Here is a 24,478-nt window from a genome sequence, read left to right on the forward strand (position 1 = left end):
TGCCTGGGAAATCGCCTGTGCATAATGAGACGACCTGCTCTGCCATTCTCAATGCTTCGACGCTGTTGGTTCCAGCGTGCGTATTATATTTTTTAACATTGATACATATGTAAAAGGTAGATTTGCATTTGCTTTACTTTTCTCTTTGCTTCGTTTCCCATGTTGTTACTTTTGAATTAGGTCATGGTGATTGCAATGCGTATTTATGGACACTGATGCGCACGTACAAGCGGTAACCTATTACGAATTTCACATATCATGAAAAATAATATTTAGAAAAGAGTGCGTAAAAAAATAGGAAATACAGAACGTTTGTTAGTTGAATAATCATGTAAAATGGTCAAATATAATAATATAAATCTAGGAAATGTATAAAAAAGAGTAGAACTCTAGCGGTCAAACAATAGGATTCAGATCTATGATAATGATGATAATTAGCTGGGTTTATTTCAACTTCAATAAACTATACTGCAAGAGATTGTGATCGAGATTAGGTTACACTAACTAGATCTCATTTGCAGGATCCGATTAATGTTAAGTGTTACCGCACCTTACAGTAGCTATGTTTCTGTAGGCTATGTAAAGGTGGCATTTCCTATAGGTTGATGATGCGCACACAGGAGGCGTTTACGAGAGCGCGCGCGCGGTCACACACACACATACACACACACACACACACATACTGAAAGAAAGAAACGCAGACTTATTAACCTTTGTCTTTAAGTAGCTAATTGTTGTGTTTTTTTGTAGCCGTTATCGTTTTTTAAATCACAAAAGGTATTCGTTTAGAATGAGTGTTTTGCTGTATAAAATCGAATCGCGACACGTTATCTAAAGTAAGTGAGACACGTTTAACTTACCCTTATTTTTTACATCACCATTCAAATCTTCCTGGCAGGCTATGCACGCGCTCTCAATCAAGTCGACGCCAATTTTCCAGCCCAATTGATTGTGCGAGCCGGTTGGAGATGCTGTACTCCCTCGTGTAACTCAGCCTCCTCCACAAGTGAACCTTGCTCCCAAACTGCTCGTCTGATGTGTCACCCAATAGAAGTGGTCAGACGGGCACACGTAAAGATTTTTCCCTCCGAAGAGGCTGCATGCTGTCATGGACCTACAAGTAGTTTGTCTTGACAAACACACATGGGGTTGCATGCATAGGCTACAACGATCTAAGATTATTGCACATCAATTATTGCTTTTGCCACTTTAAAACCTAACCACATTTTGCGAATTCGTAGGCTATAATTGAATAGTATGACGCACTTGGACCAATATGTACAATGAGGAATGGCAGCTATATGTGACCTAGATAAGCATAAGGTGCGGTTCCAATTTCCAATCACACTAATAATACATATTTACAAGTTAGTCTTGAGCTACAGGCCGAACAAGGACTATAGCAAAATGTAGAAAAAAATGAGAGCTATTTGAATTTAGACATTTTTTGGAGACAAAAGCAATTAGGCTACCTATTTGTCATTTGAATTGCCACGGATAGCTGTCAAATGGATAGCCATTGAATACGTGTAGTGACATATAGCCAATAGCGGTTAAGAGCGTTGGGCCAGTAGACCTAACCGAAAAGTCGCTGGTTCGAATTCCCGAGCCGCCTAGGTGCAAAATCTGGCGATGTGCCCTTGAGCAAGGCAGTTAACCATAATTGCTCCTGTAAGTCACTCTGGATAAGAGCGTCTGCTAAATGGCTAAACTGTAAAATGTATTCCAGTATCATATACCTAAGAGGGAGGAATGTGATGAAAGAGAAGAAACTGTTAACATTTAGCAAATAGAAAAAAATCATATAGGCCTATACTTCGAATGTATATTTCCGAAAGACAAAGCCATTATAATCTTAATGTGGTCCGTCAATCAATTATCGAATGCGTAATGCATATTTCTGTCTGACACGTTAGACTTCATATTAGAGCTAGATCATGAGTAGGCTTATCTAAATATTCAGCCTTCCATATTGTGGTCAACATGGACCACCCTCATTACGTATCACACATACACGGTCAGCCTATAGTGGTAAAGAGAGGACAACAATTTGTAGCCACTCATACTATTTCAATCGTATCCCTTCCAGCTAGAAAATATTGCCAATATGTTCTATTTGCATCTCCATTCAAATTACAGTAATGGTCAGGTATGACGTTTTCTTTAGATATTGCGTTGATTTTGCCGCTTGTGCAGTCAGTTTTGACCATAACTCACCCATGCAACATAGAATTTCATCCTTGTTATTTATATTCATACAAATTATACATCTAAAGCATTCGTTATTTTAAATTAATTAATCTCACCATAACGAAACTGGCTTTGATCAGAGATAAATTGGGATGCTCTCTGTGTGTGTGTGTGTGTGTGTGTGTGTGTGTGTGTGTGTGTGTGTGTGTGTGTGTGTGTGTGTGTGTGTGTGTGTGTGTGTGTGTGTGTGTGTGTGTGTGTGTGTGTGTGTGTGTGTGTGTGTGTGTGTGTGTGAGAGAGAGAGAAAGAGAGATAGAAAGAGAGAGAGAGAGAGAGGTAGGTTGAGTGGTGCTTGCGTTTGTGTGATTTGATTTGTGAGTCATAGTTTCAATGTCGCTGCAACGTTACGTAAACCAGACAAACAAACATATATTTTGTATTCTTACTATAGTTATTATTATTACCACAAGTATATAAATAAGTTATTATTCCTTCGCTACTATTATACCCGGGAATACTACTCTTTATCAGTATACTCAACTTTGGAATTCGACATTGATGAACAGAATATGTCCATAGCGTGGACTAGAGATTATTTAGCGAATATGAATGAAGAGTTGTATCTTTGATGATACAGTACGATAATCCAGTGTTGATGTGTGTTGAGATCGAGGTTTGGACTGAGCATGTGGATGGGGATGTAGGATGTAGCTTCACTAATAAACGGCGACATCTTGTGGTTCTTGTGGGAAAATAACGTCACACGAGTTTTTGGAGAATTTCGATCATTTATTGTTTAGAAATAAACAAGATCATGACAGCAGAATATCACGTAAACTTCAAAGTCGGTAAATATCGAAATAATTTATGAACGAATTAATTTATATGGATTGACAACCACACGTCTACTGAAATAATGCTCAATTACACATCCTTGTGTTTCCCCCCTTAAATTGCAATGAGATTACATAGCCTATATCCTCAGTCTAATTATCATTCTTTTCATGTCTGATTTTGACATGTTTACAGAGCCATAATGTTTACATTATATGTTTTTCTAAATGTATGTCTCTGTGTTTTCATATTACTGTTATCATTATTCTTATTATGCTATTCTTCGATTTAATATGATTTGAATTACGGTCGTGTGACGCATTTTTAACATTTCAATTAATCGGAAATTATAAATAATCTGCTTTAAATAACAGCAGTTCACTTCTTTCAGCTATGCATTCACTAGGGTAATTTATTTTCTTTCGATTCCTGATTTTAATGAGCTCGGGCTACACATAAAGAATCAGCATTTGTGCAAGCAACTACAGATATTATTAAACTTCAGATCCTCTTTCTCTTGTTAATGCTATGAAGAAAATGCTTATTTTAGCCCCTGATTTGAGCGGCCAGTTGACCTGCGGTGTTTTCCTATCCAACATATTGCTCTCTCTGCACCTGAGGCTGCATACACAGCAACCCCAACAGCCGCAGCGAATCCGGGTTACTGCAGTTTTTATGCGACATATAACCCATGTGCTTTCATTATCGAATTAGCCTATATGCTTTCACTCAGTCTTAAGTAATGTGAATCAAACGAGGTTACCTATAAAATGTAGGAACAAACTAAATAGACTATGTAGCAATGGAATTCAAATAGGTTGAGGCCTAAAACTGTCCTTATTTTTTAAATCAATAAACTCGATAGCCTATTATTGCATTATTGTACTCTGAGACAGTTTATATTATATATAATATAATATATATAATATTAACAATATATATATGTATATATATATATATATATATATATATATATATATATATATATATATATACAAATACAAATAGACATGCCAATTGGGGGTGCAATTGATAACGATAGTTTCTGCTAGCAATCATTCATTTTGTGCTATGTTTTGTCAAAATATCGTTTAAGTTTACTTCTCTGCTTCACGCTGCTCACAGTTTGCCTAATCCTTTCGCAGCGCATTTTCCCGCGGTTTTGGTTTCACATTTCCCATTCCCATCCATTTTAGATTGACTTTTTCAGGATGACAAAGACCATTCATTCTACCAGTCAATGAATCAACCACAAGCAAGAATATCTGTTTTTGAAATGTCTTGTTGATATTAAGTTTTTACAACCATTTATGGACATATGTTATTTTTTGTCATACTGACAGGTAAAGGGTGGGGATAGTGTATCATTACACCGTTTTCAACCATCCCACAACCACCCTACAACCATTCTCAATATGACAAAGCACTTTCAATGAATCCAGGCATGTTTTTATTTTATTTATTTATAGGCCACTCAGGCTCAGGAATTATTTTCAGTCTATGCGAAATGTGGACAATTTCACTCATATTGTCGGACTGTCTTCTTTGTTTCATTTTTTTTCATTGCCAATACTCAGAATAAATGTATGTTAACTGGCAAAATGTATCATTAGGATTAATTATGTTATTTTAATGTTAAGTGAGACAAACCTTGGTTGTAAATGTCAAATAAAAGTCTGAATTCTGAGTTCCCATGAATCTCAGTGCCATAATGTTGTACAATTGGAACAAATAAAGCAAGAAATGCCATAGCCATGTCTCATTGTCTCAATGTCATGTCGTCCATATTGTGTTATATTTGTAGAATGTCAATGACATTCATTCATTTAGTCATTATCTGGTGACGGTTGGTAAATATGATGTAAATTATTAAATGAATGATTCTGTTTTCATATACAAAATATCTGTCTTCATATTGGGTCTACCATGTTTAAGTATCAAGGTGAAGGGCATATGGAGAGCAATGGACAAACACAATGAAGTCACACCAAAACATCGGGATAACTAAGAAAGCCAGTAACTTTACTGAATTCTCTGCAAAATACAAATACCTTTCCCCAGCAGAATAAACTTTTATTTCAGGTTCCATGCTTTTTCACTACATACAGCTGAATAAAGTCCCGTGAGATACAGAGATGTGGTTTTAATTGAATAACATCGTATCTTCAAATTGCGACAAAGGCCAGCTTATGCCGCTGAAAGCCGCTCTTGCGTTCCAAACACTAATTTCAGACCGCCACAATTTTCAGATTTATACAAGCTACATTAGATACTACAGACTGGTAAGCATTTTTAGCTATTCACACACACACACACACACACACACACACACACACACACACACACACACACACACACACACACACACTTATATATATATATATATATATATATATATTAAACGGATAAAACTAAAATAAAGAAAACCGCAAACAATGTAAAGCAATCAAAGAATCCCAAGTGAATAGTTGGGACCTTAAGCAAATACCACATGACTGTACAAGTGTATAGTTTTCCCTTTGCACTAGAAGTAGCTGATCAACAGGTTAGCTGAGGTACTGGGTGGGTCAATTAGAGGTACCAGTATATATAAGTTATTACAGAATAATGACATTACAACTGATCAACAGGTGAAGAAATACAACTGCTTTAAATCCACAACCAAAATCAAATCTGAAATCAAATCAAGCATGCTCAATGTCTTTGGTTACACAATATCAAGAAACACCAGCTACACCTCAGAAAACACACTACAGCTCAAAAGGGAGATTTTGGTGTTGTCTTTTTTGTAAAGTAACTCAACCAGCTAAATGAACAAAAATAGGGGTTGGAAAACATGCTTTTCCATGATACACACAATGAATATACTCACAATTACACATATTTGTTATAGGATTTGAAATACAGTTCACAAGGACATGTCTTCTGAAAATATGAAATTAGCCAATTCCATATGACACTATATAGTTAGCTATCACCATGTATTATTAAGAAGGACTTGCAATGGTACTCCAAACCTCTACCCGTTTAACATATAGGAACATTATGAAGTCTGACCGAATTGAAATGGAAATGGGAAACCAATTGTACATTTTGAGTAAATGCTTTTATTGTTTTTTCAATGCTTGCAATAACCATAAATGAATGTGAAAATAAAGGTTGAATACTATTACAATACAGAAATGCCACTGGCTTTGGTTTCTCCACACATATGCTGCCTGAAATATCATGTTTTTTAAAAAACTTTTGTATTGAAAAAAGAAAGAACACCATAGGGGCTCTGCCCCTGTTTCTGACTACACAGACTGCATACAGTAACAACATAGTGAACTGGCATGAAATATGCACATAGGAATACCATAACACTTGAGTGACAGCAGACTAGGGAGTGAGAGGCAGAGAGAGAGAGCGATGTGGCTAGTTTCATGTTGTTGTTTTTTAAACAAGTTATATTTGTCTGAAATCTACTCTTGCTTTTCCTAAACCAGCATAAACATTAGGGGGAGGGGGGCTGGGTGGAACACTGAGCTGGCCATTGGACTGAGTGGGGTCAAATACAGCACAACACCTCGTGATTAGAGACCACAAAATACTCAACAGCTCGATCATTTGACACAAATACAAAACTATCAAATAAATATTTTAATCTGGACTTATGTGGTGTCCTGCACACAAGGTTGGGTCTCATTGTGATGATTGGCAAATGATTTGTAGTGAAAACATTAAATAAAACCTTGAAAATATACAAAATAGGTGGGTCAAAGGCCCATCAAAGAGGATGTGGGCGGGTGTTGTTGTAGAATCCTAACGATGAGGATCATGACATAGCAAAGATGGGTCACCATGGGTGATATCAAACCTTCATTTGGGATGTCACATCCCACTGGGAAAATATTGGGTTGAGTCAATGTTGTTTCCACGTCATTTCAACCCAAAAATTCAAAGGGAATTTCGTCTTTTTTCACCCCTTTGACCTAAATCCAATGACGTGGTGACATGTTTTGTTGATTTCATATTGAATTCACATTAGTTGACAACTCAACCAAATCTAAATCAAAACTAGACATTGAACGGATGTCTGTGCCCAGTGGGATGTCATCTCCTGCCTGGGCATTAACCCCCTCTTCCAATCCCCACACAGTTTCCTCAAACTTGTTGTTTGAAAGAGGTCTATCTTTCTTAATTGACTCATAAACATGACATGGTCAACTCTGTTAAGCTGCTTTTCAAGGTTAGACTAAATATGCCTCTGAACAGCACTGTCCCAGGATCAAATAAAACAACATAACAAACAACTGCACATAAGAAACTCCACTAAGAAAAAAAACAACATTATTATATATATTTATATATTAGAAAGCTATACACAAGCATGTTAATTTCACAGATTTTTTTTTAAAGAGTCTTAATTTTATCATTATTATATATAATTAGAAATACACGTTTAAAAACAAAACCTCTACAAAGAGAAAACAGTTCAGCAAAGCATGGGTTCTCAGTCTGTTCTCATGGCTTGGTTTGGACGCCCAGTCATTTCATTTCTTGTCGGACTATCCATCTCATTCATATTAGCAAAGCTATCAAAAAACACATTCTGGCTTATAGAAACTACAAAAAGCCTCAAAAATGCTTTGCATTGTATTTCTTTCATATGAAAATATAAGCAAGTGTATCGTACAATAGTTTTTTTATACTGAATATCTAATACAAGACCCATGGTTTCTTGATTACACTAACATGGCTCTTGGGTAGAAGGATGTTCTTTTCTATAGGCTCCATATTTGAGGAGCTCTCTGTTTAGCATGGGTTCTCTTCCTGGTTCCTCACATCTACCAACGGGCCTGCGGTAATACCTGTACAATCCTTCAAATGTTGCATATTAGCTTTCATTTTGTGTATGAATAATCTGTAATGTCTGGCAACTTTTGACCCCTCCCCTTTGCCATCTGACCCTCTATTTACATAAATAAGTTGAACCTGCAACATGACATCATCTATCGTAACAAACATTTTGTAAGGGAGAACCGCGGAGAAAGGTAGCAATGAAATTGACGCTGTACACATGTATTGGTTGGCCAACTCAAGTGCTAGGCTGTTCACTTAGCAACATACACTCTGGATGTTTCCTCTACTAGTAACTGATTATCACTGAGGAAAGTTATAAGTACTTTTACAAAACAGAGTACCTGACTTTTTTTTGTTTATTTGTTGATATGCATATATGTGCACATAGACACACGTGTAAATTTATATGCATACATTTTTTTTCCCACACACGGCACAAGTAATGCATAGTTCCCCACCAAAAATATCCCCTAACCCCATTCCATCCAACCTCCTCCACTGCTTTATAGAACTCCAATATGTATAGCACACATACTCTGCAAAAAGCAAAAAGAAACATTACAGTTAAATATAGAAAAAGGTGCCCCCCTTCCTCCAATGAGATAGAGAGAGATAGAGATAGAGAGAGAGAGATAAGAGAGAGAGAGATAGAGATAGAGAGAGATAAGAGGGAGATAGAGATAGAGAGAGATAAGATAGAGAGAGAGAGAGAGATAGAGATAAGAGAGAGATATAGATAGAGATAGAGAGAGAGATAGAGAGAGAGATAAGAGAGAGAGATAAGAGAGAGAGAGAGATAGAGATAGAGAGAGATAAGATAGAGATAGAGATAGAGAGATAGAGATAGAGCGATAGAGATAGAGAGATAAGATAAGATAGAGAGAGAGATAGAGGTAAGAGAGAGATAGAGATAGAGAGAGAGATAGAGAGATAGAGATAGAGAGAGCATGGGCTCCGGAGGTGAGTGACGTGTCGTGTGGTGATATCGAGAGTGAGGGTGTCGGGGCATCATGACGTCGCAGCGTGAGCGAGGCTTGAGCGACGGCCAGCACTGGACGTAGCTATCATGTGGCCCATCCATCGGACAGGCGCACACGTTTGACCGAGGGGCTCTCGCGCCCGTCCAGGGCGGGCCGGGACATTCCCAGTGGAGAGTGGAACTCGTTCCTGTGCTCGTCGCGGTCACTGCCCTCGTGGGAGCTGCTGCAGCTACTCAGGCTGTCCACAGGGGAGCGGCCTGAGTCTTGGCGGGACGAGGGGTGCTGTTGCTGCGGGACGCCGTAGCCCCCCGGTGTGCTGCTGGTGCGATCTCTAGGAGGAGAAACAGGTTCGGACTTGATGTGCAGGCTTTGAGCAGAAGGCAGGGAGAGATTTGAATTGTGACATAAGTGATTGCTATTGCAATTTCTGTTGGAAGGAGAGGAAAACAAACACAAGGGGTTAAAGAGTAAGGAAACATGATCATACAGTATACATGCACACAAGTTTACTCACATTTTTCCACATCCATATCTCATGTCTGGTCACAATATTTCAACATTTCACTTCTCAATATGTATCCATATTTTCATGGTAGTTTCCCTAACAAACTTAATTTCACGATCCATCCCTCCTCTCTTTGATCTGTCGACTACCTGTGTAGAGAGCCTGTAGAATAGATATTGTACATATTATTGTGTGTATCTCACTGTACTTACCCTAGCTGACTGAGGGCAGAGTGCTGCTGCATGTTCTGGAGGTGCTGCTGTTGCCATCCGCTCATGGAGCCCAGGTGAAGGGAGCTACCACTGTTAAAGCCAGACAGGGAGGACAGGTCTGCACTGCTCAGCGAGTATTCTACACACACACACACAGACACAGAGAGAGAGAGAGAACCAGTCAAAACCAGTTCAGGCCAGTTCAAACCAGTTGGCAAAGCACATTAGTTTGGAATTATGGCTACTGAAGTGAGAAGTATAACAGTCATTTTCCTGCTGCGCCAATACAGGTGCCACTGATCACAGCGTTAGTGGGTGAGGGAGTGATGCAGTGAGGAATGTAGGATGTGTGTGAACAGCACCACCTGCTGTTAGGTTAGTATAATGCAATGTATTTTTAACGTCTCATGATGAAACCATGTTTCAGGGCCACAGACTATTGATGCGTGATTTTGCATAAAAAGCTATATTTATTCGATCATGCTTATATTCACTATGATGTTTGTGAAGTCCTGTAAAACTGCCTATCTGTGTGTATGAGTTATAAATCGTATAAAATCAATGAAAATCAAATCAATAATCAAATCCAAATGTAAATGGTGGGGCGTGTGTGTATAGGTCACTTTCTAAACTCATTGAAACTGCAAGTAGTAACAAACACACACATAAACATGTTTGTGACAAAGACTGTGTGTGCATGTATGCATGTACAGTATGTGTGTGTGTGTGTGTGTATGTATGTATGTATGTATGTATGTATGTATGTATGTATGTATGTATGTATGTATGTATGTATGTATGTATGTATGTATGTATGTATGTATGTATGTATGTGTGTGTGTGTGTGTGTGTGTGTGTGTGTGTGTGTGTGTGTGTGTGTGTGTGTGTGTGTGTGTGTGTGTGTGTGTGTCTGTGTCTGTGTCTGTGTCTGTGTGTGTGTGTGTTGTGTGTGTATGTGTGTGTGTGTGTGTCTTTGTGTATAACAGGTGTAGAAGCAGTGGTACCTACCAGTACCGTATGAAGTGGACATGGCTGATGGGTAACCGCCCATTCCTTGCCCAGGTAGGGTGGGCGTTGCTACTGAAACCACAGGGGTGGCCAATGACTGTGCAGACTGGGAGTTGTTTATTCTCTGGTTCTATGAGACAGACAGAAACAGAGAGAGATGGAAACACATGAGCGCCATCACAAATAAAGTCAGTATCAGAAAAAAAGAGAATAAAAAATAGGCCTTGTTTTTTTTGCTCCGCAGATGCTCGAAGAACGAACAACATGCCAGCTTCTTGGAAATGAATCACTTGACATGCGGCACAGCTGAACCCTGCCAACCCTATCATTTACCACCCCTTCTGAGTTCCCGCCGTCGCTATAGTAACCCTGCTGGTCTCCACGGCAACAGAAACAGCTGGGAGAGGCTCTTTATTGTGGCGGGGTGTGGCACAGAAATGATGGCGGTTTGATGCCATATAAAATTGTTCCCATTGTTGCCTTTCATTCCCTGGTTCTGAGAGAGGGGAAACATGCATGCTAAGATGCCATGCAACGCCTCTGAATGAGACATGGAAGGAAGGGAAGGGGGGAGGAGATGACAGGGTGCAATGATTCAGAAATACCACTAGGTGTCACCTGGGCCCTGGCTAAACATTTTCAACCCTTACACGTACTGTACAATGCTTGCAGCGGATTGGTTGAGGTGGAAGTTGCCCCTATGTGGACATCTGGATCATCTTACCCTGTATTTTAATGCTAACCTTCACCACCTAAAAAGTCACCACTTACCTTAGATCAGCTCTTAGGAGCAACTCAACTACACTCAGCAAACTATAATTCTCTAATTCAGTCAGGGGTGATGTACGTCTAATACATCCTCCAGCAACTTTCACAGTTGAAAAGCAATATTCCAATTATAAATACAGTAAAGTACACACACTAAAGGTAAAAAACAAACATGTTTAGAGCAAAATAATGTTTTTTAGACACAACTGCAAACTTTGAGGCGTAGGGCACTCAGGGAGTTGATCTGATGGGAATTCCCCCTTGCTTGAGGCATTAGAGAACAAAAGAGGAAAGGCCCACCCTCCCACTTGTGCTATGTCATGATTTACCTGGACCACCTATTGAGATGTTCCTTTTGTTAAAACCTGTTTGGGCTGCAAGCTGAATATTGAAAAAACTGGAAAATGTGTGCACATTTTCAAACGGCCTCCTAAGAAACTTTTTATTTTCCAATATGCATATATTTACTACTGTTGGATAGATAACAGTCTGTAGTTTCTAAAAAGGTTTGAATTGTTTCTCTAAGTCGAACAGAAATATTTTTACAGCCATTTTCCCAGCCGAATTGAGTTTTCCAAAATGCGATGTGTCTCTTTAAGACCTTCTCTATAAAAGGCCCTTTGACTTAGGACCATAGGGACACGTCACAGGCGTTCGTCAGGCTGTAATGCGGAAGTGAGAATTGAAAGGAGTCGAATATCTCGTCCATGGACTGAATAACACACCTTCTTGTGAGACCTGCGCAGTTAAAAAAAAATTCCGGGCGCGAAGGATAATTTGGTCTCGGCTTCTGGAACAAGGTAGATAACGGTGAATATGATGTGTGACTACGATATTATTTGATACATGTCACAAAATCATCCTAAAGTATGTTTTTTCAATATACTTTAATTATATTATTGCAATTTATTCTGGACTTTAGATGTGAAACGACGGAAGAATTTTTTGAAGAAACGCTGTGTAGCGCCGCAATGCTATCGTGCCTGCTAACCAAAGAGGGAAATAATTCGTTCTGGAACCCAACTAAAGACTCTACTGGACATTGGACCCCGTTACAACATTCTGATGGAATATCACGAAAGATAAGACCCAATTTGGGATGCTTTTTCATATATCTGTCGAACTGTTGTATGCTAACTCTGCTAACTGTGCTAGGCTAGCGCTTGACTAGAATCAATGCTGCCTTATGCTAGCTTATGTTGTTAGCTAATATAACGATATATTGTGTTTTCGCTGTAAAACACTTCAAAAATCGGAAATGTTGGCTTTATTCACACGATATCTGTCTTTCATTAGTTATCCACCATATGTTTTTCTGAAATGTTTTATGAGGTGTAATTAGTAGCCGACGTTGGTGTATGTATTTTCTCTGGCTACTCCCGTCTGGATTCAGACTCTAGCTATGTGTTAGCATTTTTGGGTAGCATCAATGTAAAACTGATTTATAGCTAAAATATGCACTTTTTATGAACAAAACATAGATTTATTGTGTAACATGTTATATGACTGTCATCTGAGGTAGTTTTTTCTGGGCTCTTTAGGTTGGTTTTAGTTTATTTCGGTTGGCTTGTGCATGCTACTTCAATGATAATTCATACTTCATAATCATATCCATACGTGTCTGTCCACTTTTGTATTTGGTGGTGAGCTAACATAAATATATGTGGTGTTTTCTCTGTAAAACATTTAAAAAATCGGACATGTTGGCTGGATTGACAAGATGTTTATCTTTCAAATGCTGTATTGGACTTGTTAATGTGTAAAAGTTAAATATTTTTAAAAAATAGATTTTGAATTTCGCGCCCTGCAGCTGTTGTCATTGTCGTACCGAAATCGGGCTTGCAGCCCAAACAGGTTAAGTAAATCAGGTGTTAAATGAGTTGAAAAGGAGACTGGTGCGCCACTTTAAACCATAATGACTGGTATCCCTTCTATCTAACTCAGGATGATGGATGACATCTGTGTTTGGTGATCTTCATTATTTTTGTTTGCTAATTTCTGAGTGACAGGCCCACTTACCAATAGCAGATCGACATCATCAGACTGACGGCATTGAAGGGGAGGACGATAAATTCTGATTAGTTTCATTGGATGGAGGAAGCGGTCAGGTTTGGCTCTAAGGATGGAACTGCTCTAGGAGTGAAGCGACTAAACAGGAGCTCATTTGAAATGAAAATGTACTATTACTACTGTACTACACTAACAGTCTACAATGTTAAAAACCTAACCTATGGCAGCACATGTATGGGACAGTTACAGACCCTGAAGGACAATTACACCCACTGAAGGACAGTTACACCCACTGAAGGACAGTTACACCCACTGAAGGACAGTTACAGCCACTGAAGGACAGTTACAGCCACTGAAGGACAGCTACAGCCACTGAAGGACAGCTACAGCCACCGAAGGACAGCTACAGCCACTGAAGGACAGTTACAGCCACTGAAACACAGTTACAGCCACTGAAGGACAGCTACAGCCACTGAAGAACAGTTATAGCCACTGAAGGACAGCTACAGCCACTGAAGGACAGCTACAACCACTGAAGGACAGTTACAGCCACTGAAACACAGTTACAGCCACTGAAGGACAGCTACAGCCACTGAAGGACAGCTACAACCACTGAAGGACAGTTATAGCCACTGAAGGACAGCTACAGCCACTGAAGGACAGTTACAGCCACTGAAGGACAGCTACAGCCACTGAAGGACAGCTACAGCCACTGAAACACAGCTACAGCCACTTAAGGACAGCTACAGCCACTGAAGGACAGCTACAGCCACTGAAGGACAGCTACAACCACTGAAGGACAGCTACAGCCACTGAAGGACAGTTACAGCCACTGAAGGACAGCTACAGCCACTGAAGGACAGCTACAGCCACTGAAACACAGTTACAGCCACTGAAGGTCAGTTACAGCCATTGAAACACAGTTACAGCCACTGAAGGACAGCTACAGCCACTGAAGGACAGCTACTGCCACTGAAGGACAGCTACAGCCACTGAAACACAGTTACAGCCGCTGAAGGACAGTTACAGCCACTGAAACACAGTTACAGCCACTGAAGGACAGCTACAGCCACTGAAGGACAGCTACAGCCACTGAAACACAGTTACAGCCACTGAAGGACAGTTACAGCCACTGAAGGACAGCTACAGCCACTGAAGGACAGTTATAGCCACTGAAGAACAGTTACAGCCACTGAAACACAGTTACAGCCACTGAAGGACAGCTACAGCCACTGAAGGACAGTTACAGCCACCGAAACACAGTTACAGCCACTGAAACACAGTTACAGCCACTGAAACACAGTTACAGCCACTGAAGGACAGTTACAGCCACTGAAACACAGTTACAGCCACTGAAGGACAGCTACAGCCACTGAAGGACAGTTACAGCCACTGAAACACAGTTACAGCCACTGAAGGACAGTTACAGCCACTGAAACACCGTTACAACCACTGAAGGACAGCTACAGCCACTGAAACACCGTTACAACCACTGAAGGACAGCTACAACCACTGAAGTACAGCTACAACCATTGAAACACAGTTATAGCCACTGAAGTACAGCTATAGCCACTGAAGTACAGCTACAGCCACTGAAACACAGTTACAGCCACTGAAGTACAGCTATAGCCACTGAAGGACAGCTACAGCCACTGAAGGACAGTTACAGCCACTGAAGGACAGCTACAGCCACTGAAGGACAGCTACAACCACTGAAGGACAGCTACAGCCACTGAAGGACAGTTTCAGCCACTGAAGTACAGCTACAACCACTGAAGGACAGCTACAGCCACTGAAGGACAGTTACAGCCACTGAAGTACAGCTATAGCCACTGAAGGACAGCTACAGCCACTGAAGTACAGTTACAGGACTGAGAGTGGGACTAGGACTGGGACTGGGACTAGGACTGGGACTAGGACTGGGACTGGGACTAGGACTGGGACTAGGACTGGGACTGGGACTAGGACTGGGACTAGGACTAGGACTGGGACTAGGGGTGAAGTGATTGAGCGACTCACGATGGAGGACATGTTGTTCTTGACTCCAGGGGGGACAAGCACCCGCAGGTCAGGCTTGCGGTTGCTGTTCATTCCCAGGTTCATGGTTGGGGGAGACTTGGCCTGCATGCTCTTGTTCATGCTGCCCGGAGAGACCAGTAGACCAGGCGAGTTACGGTGGTGGTTCCCGTAGCCGTTGCCTTAAGAAGGGAGAGGGAGAGAAGAGAGGGAGAGAAGAGAGGGAGCGGGAGAGGAGCCATTAATTATACTGTTCAAAATACCTCTATTAGTGTATCCTACATATTGTTCTCAGACCACAGTAGCATGTTGTACTAAGGAAACCATTACTTCTACAAATATTCAAATTCTTCAGCTAGAAGAGGGGCAGAGATGCTACTGTCCTAGAGCCAGAGAGTGGTCACTTTCACCCAGTGATTCCAATAACTCACCCAGTGATAACTCACCCAGTGATAACTCACCCAGTGATTCCAATAACTCACCCAGTGATTCCAATAACTCACCCAGTGATTCCAATAACTCACACAATTGTTTGATGTCTTAGAGGAATGTCTCTTTTACCGCTGTCACTATCATTTACCCTGCATCTAGCCAGTGAGAGTCAGTGAGATGTGTAAAAACATTGAATTAGGTCCTTGGAGACCACAGTGGTACAGGGCCCATCATTTGTCCATCAGCGCTAAACACGTGTTGCCTCTTCCAGACAAAGACCCTGCCCTGGGGTAGACACCCAATCCATATTCCTCCTCCTCCTCCTCCTCCTCCTCCTCCTCCTCCTCCTCCTCCTCCCCCTCCTCCTCCTCCTCCGACAGACAGACTGGAGGACTGAGTTTAGCACCCACGCCACACACATACCAGTGGGGTACCCTCCCAGCAACACCCCATTAAAAACAAGAGAGAGAGTGAGCAGTGTGTCAGCTTTGTTTCCAACCCAATCCCGCAGCCTCTTCCTATGGGTAGAACACCGAGAGCTGTATGGATATGACCCACTTGAAAGAGGGGCAGGAATTATACGTTAGACATAAATACATTTCCTAATCATACTCCATGGGAAAATGAGTCGCAGATGTCTTCCTGGGCAATTTCCTCCTGCTGATCTCTGTTTCATTTCCGAACAAGGTTTTCGTTGTTTGGACGAAAGTGCAATTTGAACAATCTGAAAGTACATGTATGTGTGTGTGTGTGTGTGTGTGTGTGTGTGTGTGTGTGCGTGCGCGTGCGTGTGTGTGTGTGTGCATGTGTGTGTGTGGGTGGGTGTTTGTGCATGCATGTTTCAGTTACTATTTGCGTGCATGTCTGCATGCTCGTGTCCCTCTGTGTAAGATTGTGTTAGTATAGTGTCAGTGTGCGTGTGTGCGTGTGTGTGTGTGTGTGTGTGTGTGTGTGTGTGTGTGTGTGTGTGTGTGTGTGTGTGTGTGTGTGTGTGTGTGTGTGTGTGTGTGTGTGTGTGTGAAATAGTATTTGTCTAAGTTGTGTGACTTTCAATATGATTAATTATTTATTGTGTTGGTGCATGACAGCGTACGTGTGCACAGAGCATGTGTATGGATGCACGTGTGGCTTTTGTATGGGAGCCTCTCCTAGTGCCACTCCATCCAGCTGCATCATCAGCTCTGCCTGCCTCGCTCTCGCTCTCATCCTCATGGAGGGACCATTGTACTGTGGAGAGGGCCCATGTGGAGAGACATGAATGAGAACACACTCTTGCCACTCAATCTCAATGACGCTCTCTGTACACACAGATCATTTAGTGAATCAAAACATTTCTAGAGGTTCTAGAAAATATCAGAGAATTACATGTAAAAAAGCTGAGACTGTCCAAAACTTTACCAACTAAAAAACTTAAAGACAGCTACAGATGTTCAAAAACCCAAGCCCATGGAGAAGATAAGGTTTATTGGTTGTGTGATTAAAAGTGGCATATCCGGAGCAAGAGCATGACCTTTCTGTGAGAAAGAGAGACCTTCGGAATGGTGAAAGAGAGAGAGCAAGAGAGAGAGACTTGTAATGTTACTGTACAGCCAGGCTGAGCGTAAAGTGAGGAGGGGATTTCAGGCTGCCATTTTAGGACAACAGCTCTGACGCAAAATAGAGACACTGGCTATAGCACAGAAGATGTGCTTTATTACCTAAGACCGGCAATGGACAGGTGATAAGGATGCCAAAGGTTCCATAAAGCTGCCAGTGACTTAGGTTGAGCTTAACTGGAGACACTTGGAGCTGCTAGCAACATGGCTACAGAGAGGCTAATGCAGTAGCTAGCATCTGACTACAGACACTGTATAGCAGCTCTGTGAGTCTGATACAGGATCATCACTGACACTGACAGTCAAACTGGAAGCGAGCATTTTGAGGAAGTACCAAAATGAACAGTCGCTGCCCAGATAAGAATCAGCGTCTCTGGTGTATAAAAACAACAATATCACATCTGAAGTGGATATATAAAGGTATTTCTGTATGGAGATTAGGCCTGGGGCCTTGCTTGGGCTGAGGGATGCCAAACTGTTGCAATACGCTAACACACTGGCTACCTTTTGGGCCTCACACACAGACACACAGACGGCTGGGGTGGTTCAACTCATCTATAGTTAACTGTTACTGAACAATTTCTGATGTCCTGTCGTGGTCTAATGGGTGAGCTCCGTTTCCACTTTCCATATGCAGGCTCTTCCGTTGAGGTTGGGCCTAACGTGCATTCAAATCTGAATCCACCATCTGAAGTAACGTGTGTCACGCTATCTAGCTAACTAACAGCTTCCCCTGTATCTACGTAGGCTACGGACAAAAATACAGGAACCATTTAGCTATTTTTTGTAAGAATACTGTAGGTCTTGTGTATTCGTCTCAATAGGCTTGTTTTGGAAGACCCTGCAATCCAGCATAGACCAGCATATACATTTCAAGGTAGTCCATGATGGTATTTGCTGGTACATGTTGGTCTATGCTGGTTGGTGCTGGTTGGATGCTGGTCAAGCTGGTCTGACCAGCATGGTGGTTACCATCCTTCACTGTGTTTTGGACGCTGGTAATCAAATCAAATGAAATCAAGAGTAAAACAATAATACAATAACTAGTGATCAGCCTGTGTTCACTGTGTTTTGAACACTGGTGACCAGCCATCACTGTGTTTTGGACACCGGTGACCAGCCTTCACTGTGTTTTGGACACCAGTGACCAGCCATCACTGTGTTTTGGACACCAGTGACCAGCCTTCACTGTGTTTTGGACACCAGTGACCAGCCTTCACTGTGTTTTGGACACCGGTGACCAGCCTTCACTGTGTTTTGGACACCAGTGACCAGCCTTCACTGTGTTTTGGACACCAGTGACCAGCCTTCACTGTGTTTTGGACACCGGTGACCAGCCATCACTGTGTTTTGGACACCGGTGACCAGCCTTCACTGTGTTTTGGACACCGGTGACCAGCCTTCACTGTGTTTTGGACACCGGTGACCAGCCTTCACTGTGTTTTGGACACCGGTGACCAGCCATCACTGTGTTTTGGACACCAGTGACCAGCCATCACTGTGTTTTGGACACCGGTGACCAGCCTTCACTGTGTTTTGGACACCAGTGACCAGCCTTCACTGTGTTTTGGACACCGGTGACCAGCCATCACTGTGTTTTGGACACCAGTGACCAGCCATCACCGTGTTTTGGACACCGGTGACCAGCCTTCACTGTGTTTTGGACACCAGTGACCAGCCTTCACTGTGTTTTGGACACCGGTGACCAGCCATCACTGTGTTTTGGACACCAGTGACCAGCCATCACCGTGTTTTGGACACCAGTGACCAGCCTTCACTGTGTTTTGGACACCAGTGACCAGCCTTCACTGTGTTTTGGACACCGGTGACCAGCCTTCACTGTGTTTTGGACACCAGTGACCAGCCTTCACTGTGTTTTGGACACCAGTGACCAGCCTTCACTGTGTTTTGGACACCGGTGACCAGCCATCACTGTGTTTTGGACACCGGTGACCAGCCTTCACTGTGTTTTGGACACCGGTGACCAGCCTTCACTGTGTTTTGGACACATACCAGTTTAGGCTGGTCTATGCTCGTCCAGCATGGTCTAGCTGGTCAAGTTGGTCTGACCACAACCATTGTTATCATATTTCCCAGCAGGCTCTATTGTAGTTTATTTTTAGAAGTGTTTGTTGCAATATCTTTTTTTGTTTCTTATGTTTTTGAATGTACATAGGTTTATTAATTAAACTTATGCTACACCAAGATACATTTTTCTAAACTAATCCAATATTTTAGTTGGACTGAAATGATTGTTCCAGTTTAGATGGTTTAGGTAGTCTCATTTATTCATCTTTCTAACCCTGGCAGTCATTCTGAATGCATGTTGTGGGAAAAGTAAAGTTCTCATTGTTGGATATCCCCACCCTGGCAGGATTTCAATAGTAAATTAACATCACTCTGCAAGCAAGCATGTTATTACTTGAAGGCTGGTCACCAGCAAAAACACAGTGAAGGCTGGTCACCAGCAAAAACACAGTGAAGGCTGGTCACCAGCAAAAACACAGTGAAGGCTGGTCACCAGCAAAAACACAGTGAAGGCTGGTCACCACGAAAACACAGTGAAGGCTGGTCACCAGCAAAAATACAGTGAAGGCTGGTCACCAGCAAAAACACAACAAAGGCTGGTCACCAGCAAAATACAGTGAAGGCTGGTCACCAGCAAAAATACAGTAAAGGCTGGTCACCAGCAAAAACACAACAAAGGCTGGTCACCACAAAAACAGGACGAAGGAACCACGAAAACACAACGAAGGCTGGTCACCACAGAAACAGGACAAAGGAACCACGAAAACACAACGAAGGCTGGTCACCACAAAAACAGGACGAAGGAACCACGAAAACACAACGAAGGCTGGTCACCAGCAAAACCAGCAGCTATGCTTGACCAGCCTATGCTGGTCTATGCTGGTCTATGTTGGTCTATGCTGGTCTATGCTGGTCTATGCTGGTCTATGCTGGTCTATGCTGGTCTTTCCAGCAGGGGGAAAGGACAGAGTGGATCAATGCATCTGTAGGGCTGTTCCAGGGTCTAGTGTGTGTGTGTGTGTGTGTGTGTGTGTGTGTGTGTGTGACCTGTGGAGATGTGTGAGTGATTGAGTCGAGAGGTGACAGGAGCTGGTTAATTCTCCTACGCAGTGAAGCAAGCAGGCAGCGGAGCAGAGATCAGCACACTGCTGACAGCTACATAAATACACAAATAGAGGTAGGAGGTGTTCACAAGCTGGGACTGGGACACCCTTCATCAGCCTGCTCTCTCTCTCTCTGTCTTTCTCTCTCTCCTTCTAACTAACTCGCTTTCCTCAGCTAGCGAAGGGGTTGACAGACACTCACATAGATATGCGAAAACACAACCACACATATAGACTTGCACAACCACACACACGCGTGCGCACGCGCACACACACACACACACACACACACACACACACACACACACACACACACACACACACACACACACACACACACACACACACACACACACACACACACACACACACACACACACACACACACACACACACACACACACACACACACACACACACGTACAGCCCTGCCACAACGGTTCTACAGTAAGGACGTGACAACTCGACCTTCCAGTATCAAACTGTATCATGTGTCACTTATCAATCAAATCTGTCTAGCAATGCTGGCAGCTGTGGCATGAGTGGCACATGGGGCTGTGTGTGTATGTCTGGACAAGGGACATTTCACAAGAAAATAAAATGTCTGCAGCAGCAAACACCAGGCTGAAACACTCACCACTGACAGACAGCTTATCAAAAGAGAAGTGAAAAAATGACGTCAGCTGCCAGCCATCTCACATTGAGTCACAGACAACCCACTGGGCACAGACGTCAGTTCAATGTCTAGTTTGGATTTACATTAGGTTGAGTTGTCAACTAATGTGAATTCAATGTGAAATCAACAACAACAAAAATCACCATGTCATTGGATTAGAATGAGAAACTCGGTGGAAGAAAGTACGACCTGCCCTTTACGTTGATGACATTTTGCGAATCCAATGAGTTATCTACGTTGATTCAACGTCATCACAGAGATTTTTGGGGTTGAAATGACGTGGAAACAATGTTGATTCAACCAGTTTTTGCCCAGTGGGAACCCAGAACATCATTAAAACCTATGACCGGCTTCAGAGAACGCTTCCATCTGTGTCTGTCCCTGTTTCTCTACTGCAAACTTGCATGGCTGAATATTAATCATGGGGCTTTCCCCCAGCTGTAGGATTTAAGAAAGACTTGAATGGAATCTTTTTAAGTTCCACATGATTCTCTCTCCACGTTGTGTTTCTGCAGCGGCCGACCGAGCCGGGTCCTCACAGAGCGCCTCTGTTCATCGCCGTGGCGACACAAAGGCTACATTTGAAGCATGCTCCGGAGCACGCTGCCGACAGAACACACGCCACAACAAACGATCCTGTTGTGTGTGTGTGTATGCAATTGAGTGTGTGAGGGGCCAGACAGAGGGACCGGGCTCTGAACCCTGTCAGGAAGCCCTGGGGGCCAGACTGGGCTGCCCAGCTGTGCTCCCCTGACCCCCCCCCCCAGCCTCAGCCCCAGCCCCAGTCTCCCCCTGCCCCTACCTTTGTTACTGCCCTATTCTTGAGAGCTCCTCATACTGCCTATTAGCTGACTGTAAGCCAAACAGTTGAATAGAATCTGTACAATAAAATGATGGCAGAAATTAACCCCACAAACACACAGGTAAATCCATTCAAGCTCATGCAAATTAATGCAGACACTCACGTACACATGGGCCGATTTACTTTTCACAAGAATATTATGGTGTGGTAATGTTACATTTATTTTGCTCACAACATATGATAGTAGTTCGCCTATGAAAGAGTTTGAATAGCCAAACAAAATGACATGTACAGTGTGTTGTCGTTTGCAGTTTGAAGCCCACGAGGAAGAGGAAATAAACAGTGGATAAAGTGTTGTATAAATGCAGTATGATGATGCTCGGCTTAAAAAGACATGGTGTGTCCGCACGCACACACACACACACACACACACACACACACACACACTCACACACACACACACACACACACACACACACACACACACACACACACACACACACACACACACACACACACACACACACACACACACACACACACACACACACACACAGAAAAAGAATGAGAGAGAGAGCGTGCGAGAGAGAGTGAGAGAGAGAGATAATGAGAGAGAGAAAGAGACAGAGAAAGAGACAGCGAAAGAGACAGAGACAGAAAGAAAGAAAGAAAGAAAGAGAGAGAAAGAGAGTGAGAGAGAGAGAGAAAGAGAGTGAGAAAGAGAGAGAGAAAGAGAGAGAGAAAGAGAGTGAGAAAGAGAGAGAGTGAGAAAGAGAGAGCATGAGAAAGAGAGAGAGAGTGAGAAAGAGAGAGAGTGAGAAAGCGAGAGAGTGAGAAAGAGAGAGCATGAGAAAGAGAGTGAGAAAGCGAGAGAGTGAGAAAGCGAGAGAGTGAGAAAGAGAGAGAGAGAAAGCGAGAGAGTGAGAAAGTGAGAGAGTGAGAAAGAGAGAGAGTGAGAAAGAGAGAGAGTGAGAAAGAGAGAGTGAGAAAGAGAGAGAGAGTGAGAAAGAGAGAGAGTGAGAAAGAGAGAGTGAGAAACAGAGAGAGTGAGAAAGAGAGAGAGAGTGAGAAAGAGAGAGAGAGTGAGAAAGAGAGAGAGTGAGAAAGAGAGAGAGTGAGAAAGAGAGAGAGTGAGAAAGAGAGAGAGCGTGAGAAAGAGAGGGAGTGAGAAAGAGAGAGAGTGAGAAAGAGAGAGAGTGAGAAAGAGAGAGAGTGAGAAAGAGAGAGAGTGAGAAAGAGAGAGAGTGTGAAAGAGTTAGAGTGTGAAAGAGAGAGAGTGAGAAAGAGAGAGAGTGAGAAAGAGAGAGAGAGTGAGAAAGAGAGAGAGTGAGAAAGAGAGAGAGTGAGAAAGAGAGAGAGTGTGAAAGAGAGAGAGTGAGAAAGAGAGAGAGTGAGAAAGAGAGAGAGTGTGAAAGAGAGAGAGTGTGAAAGAGAGAGAGTGAGAAAGAGAGAGAGTGAGAAAGAGAGAGAGAGTGAGAAAGAGAGAGAGTGTGAAAGAGAGAGAGTGAGAAAGAGAGAGAGTGAGAAAGAGAGAGAGAGTGAGAAAGAGAGAGAGTGAGAAAGAGAGAGAGTGAGAAAGAGAGAGAGTGAGAAAGAGAGAGAGTGAGAAAGAGAGAGATAGAGTGAGAAAGAGAGAGAGTGAGAAAGAGAGAGAGAGTGAGAAAGAGAGAGAGAGTGAGAAAGAGAGAGAGTGAGAAAGAGAGAGAGTGAGAAAGAGAGAGAGTGAGAAAGAGAGAAAGCTAAATATAAAGACAGATATAACACATCGGTCCCTAAGGTCCTATATCACACCTTCCCTTCCATCACTGAATGTCTTCCTACACACTCTAATATAGATTTAATTCCTTTTTCCACTTGTTAGAGAATTTCTTAGCCGAGACCAGGATGTGCCACGGACCCAGTACTGGACAAACATTCCCTGAGGAACTCCAAGACCACAAAAGTCAACATGTCATAGACAGCAACTCCACTTGGGTTTGGAGTAGTGTTAGTCATGCGTTTAATTGCCTGGGTGGGAGAGTGGGTGTGTGTGTGTGTGTGTGTGTGTGTGTGTGTGTGTGTGTGTGTGTGTGTGAGTGAGAAGGAAGATGCCATCCTTACCAGCACTGGTGCCCGCGCCAGTGGTGAGGTCAGCACCCATGAGGCCACCTGAAAGATGAAAAGGGGTGAAGAGGAAAAGAGAAGTAAACCATTAGAGGAGAGATCTCCCTCCTTCACGCCTACATCTCTCCATCCACATCCCCATCAGCTCCCTTCTCCTCCCTCACCTTTGCTCTGACTAACTTACTTTAACCACCATCCTTCTTTCCGTTCTTCCAGGGTTGATATGTGTCTACCTCTGTGTGTGTGTGTGTGTGTGTGTGTGTGTGTGTGTGTGTGTGTGTGTGTGTGTGTGTGTGTGTGTGTGTGTGTGTGTGTGTGTGTGTGTGTGTGTGTGTGTAAATCCGAACAGCACTGCTTTCCAACAAACCATA

The 24,478-nt window shown here is 42.5% G+C and overlaps 1 protein-coding gene across 1 annotated transcript in view; it reads right to left on the reverse strand.

Annotated features, from left to right (window-relative positions):
* Nucleotides 1-5,019: 5,019 nt before the first annotated feature.
* The window catches only part of LOC129853138 (myocyte-specific enhancer factor 2C-like), a gene marked incomplete in the record, with an annotated part of 96,160 nt that continues 76,701 nt past the window's right edge, over nucleotides 5,020-24,478 (reverse strand). Inside the window, 6 exon segments of the mRNA XM_055918865.1 lie at nucleotides 5,020-9,276; nucleotides 9,567-9,705; nucleotides 10,575-10,704; nucleotides 13,362-13,385; nucleotides 15,372-15,550; nucleotides 24,105-24,152. Of these exon segments, the coding sequence (XP_055774840.1) occupies nucleotides 8,934-9,276; nucleotides 9,567-9,705; nucleotides 10,575-10,704; nucleotides 13,362-13,385; nucleotides 15,372-15,550; nucleotides 24,105-24,152 (863 nt within the window).

The sequence above is a fragment of the Salvelinus fontinalis genome, chromosome 4 (genome assembly GCF_029448725.1).
Source record: "Salvelinus fontinalis isolate EN_2023a chromosome 4, ASM2944872v1, whole genome shotgun sequence".
NCBI classification, from domain to species: domain Eukaryota; kingdom Metazoa; phylum Chordata; class Actinopteri; order Salmoniformes; family Salmonidae; genus Salvelinus; species Salvelinus fontinalis.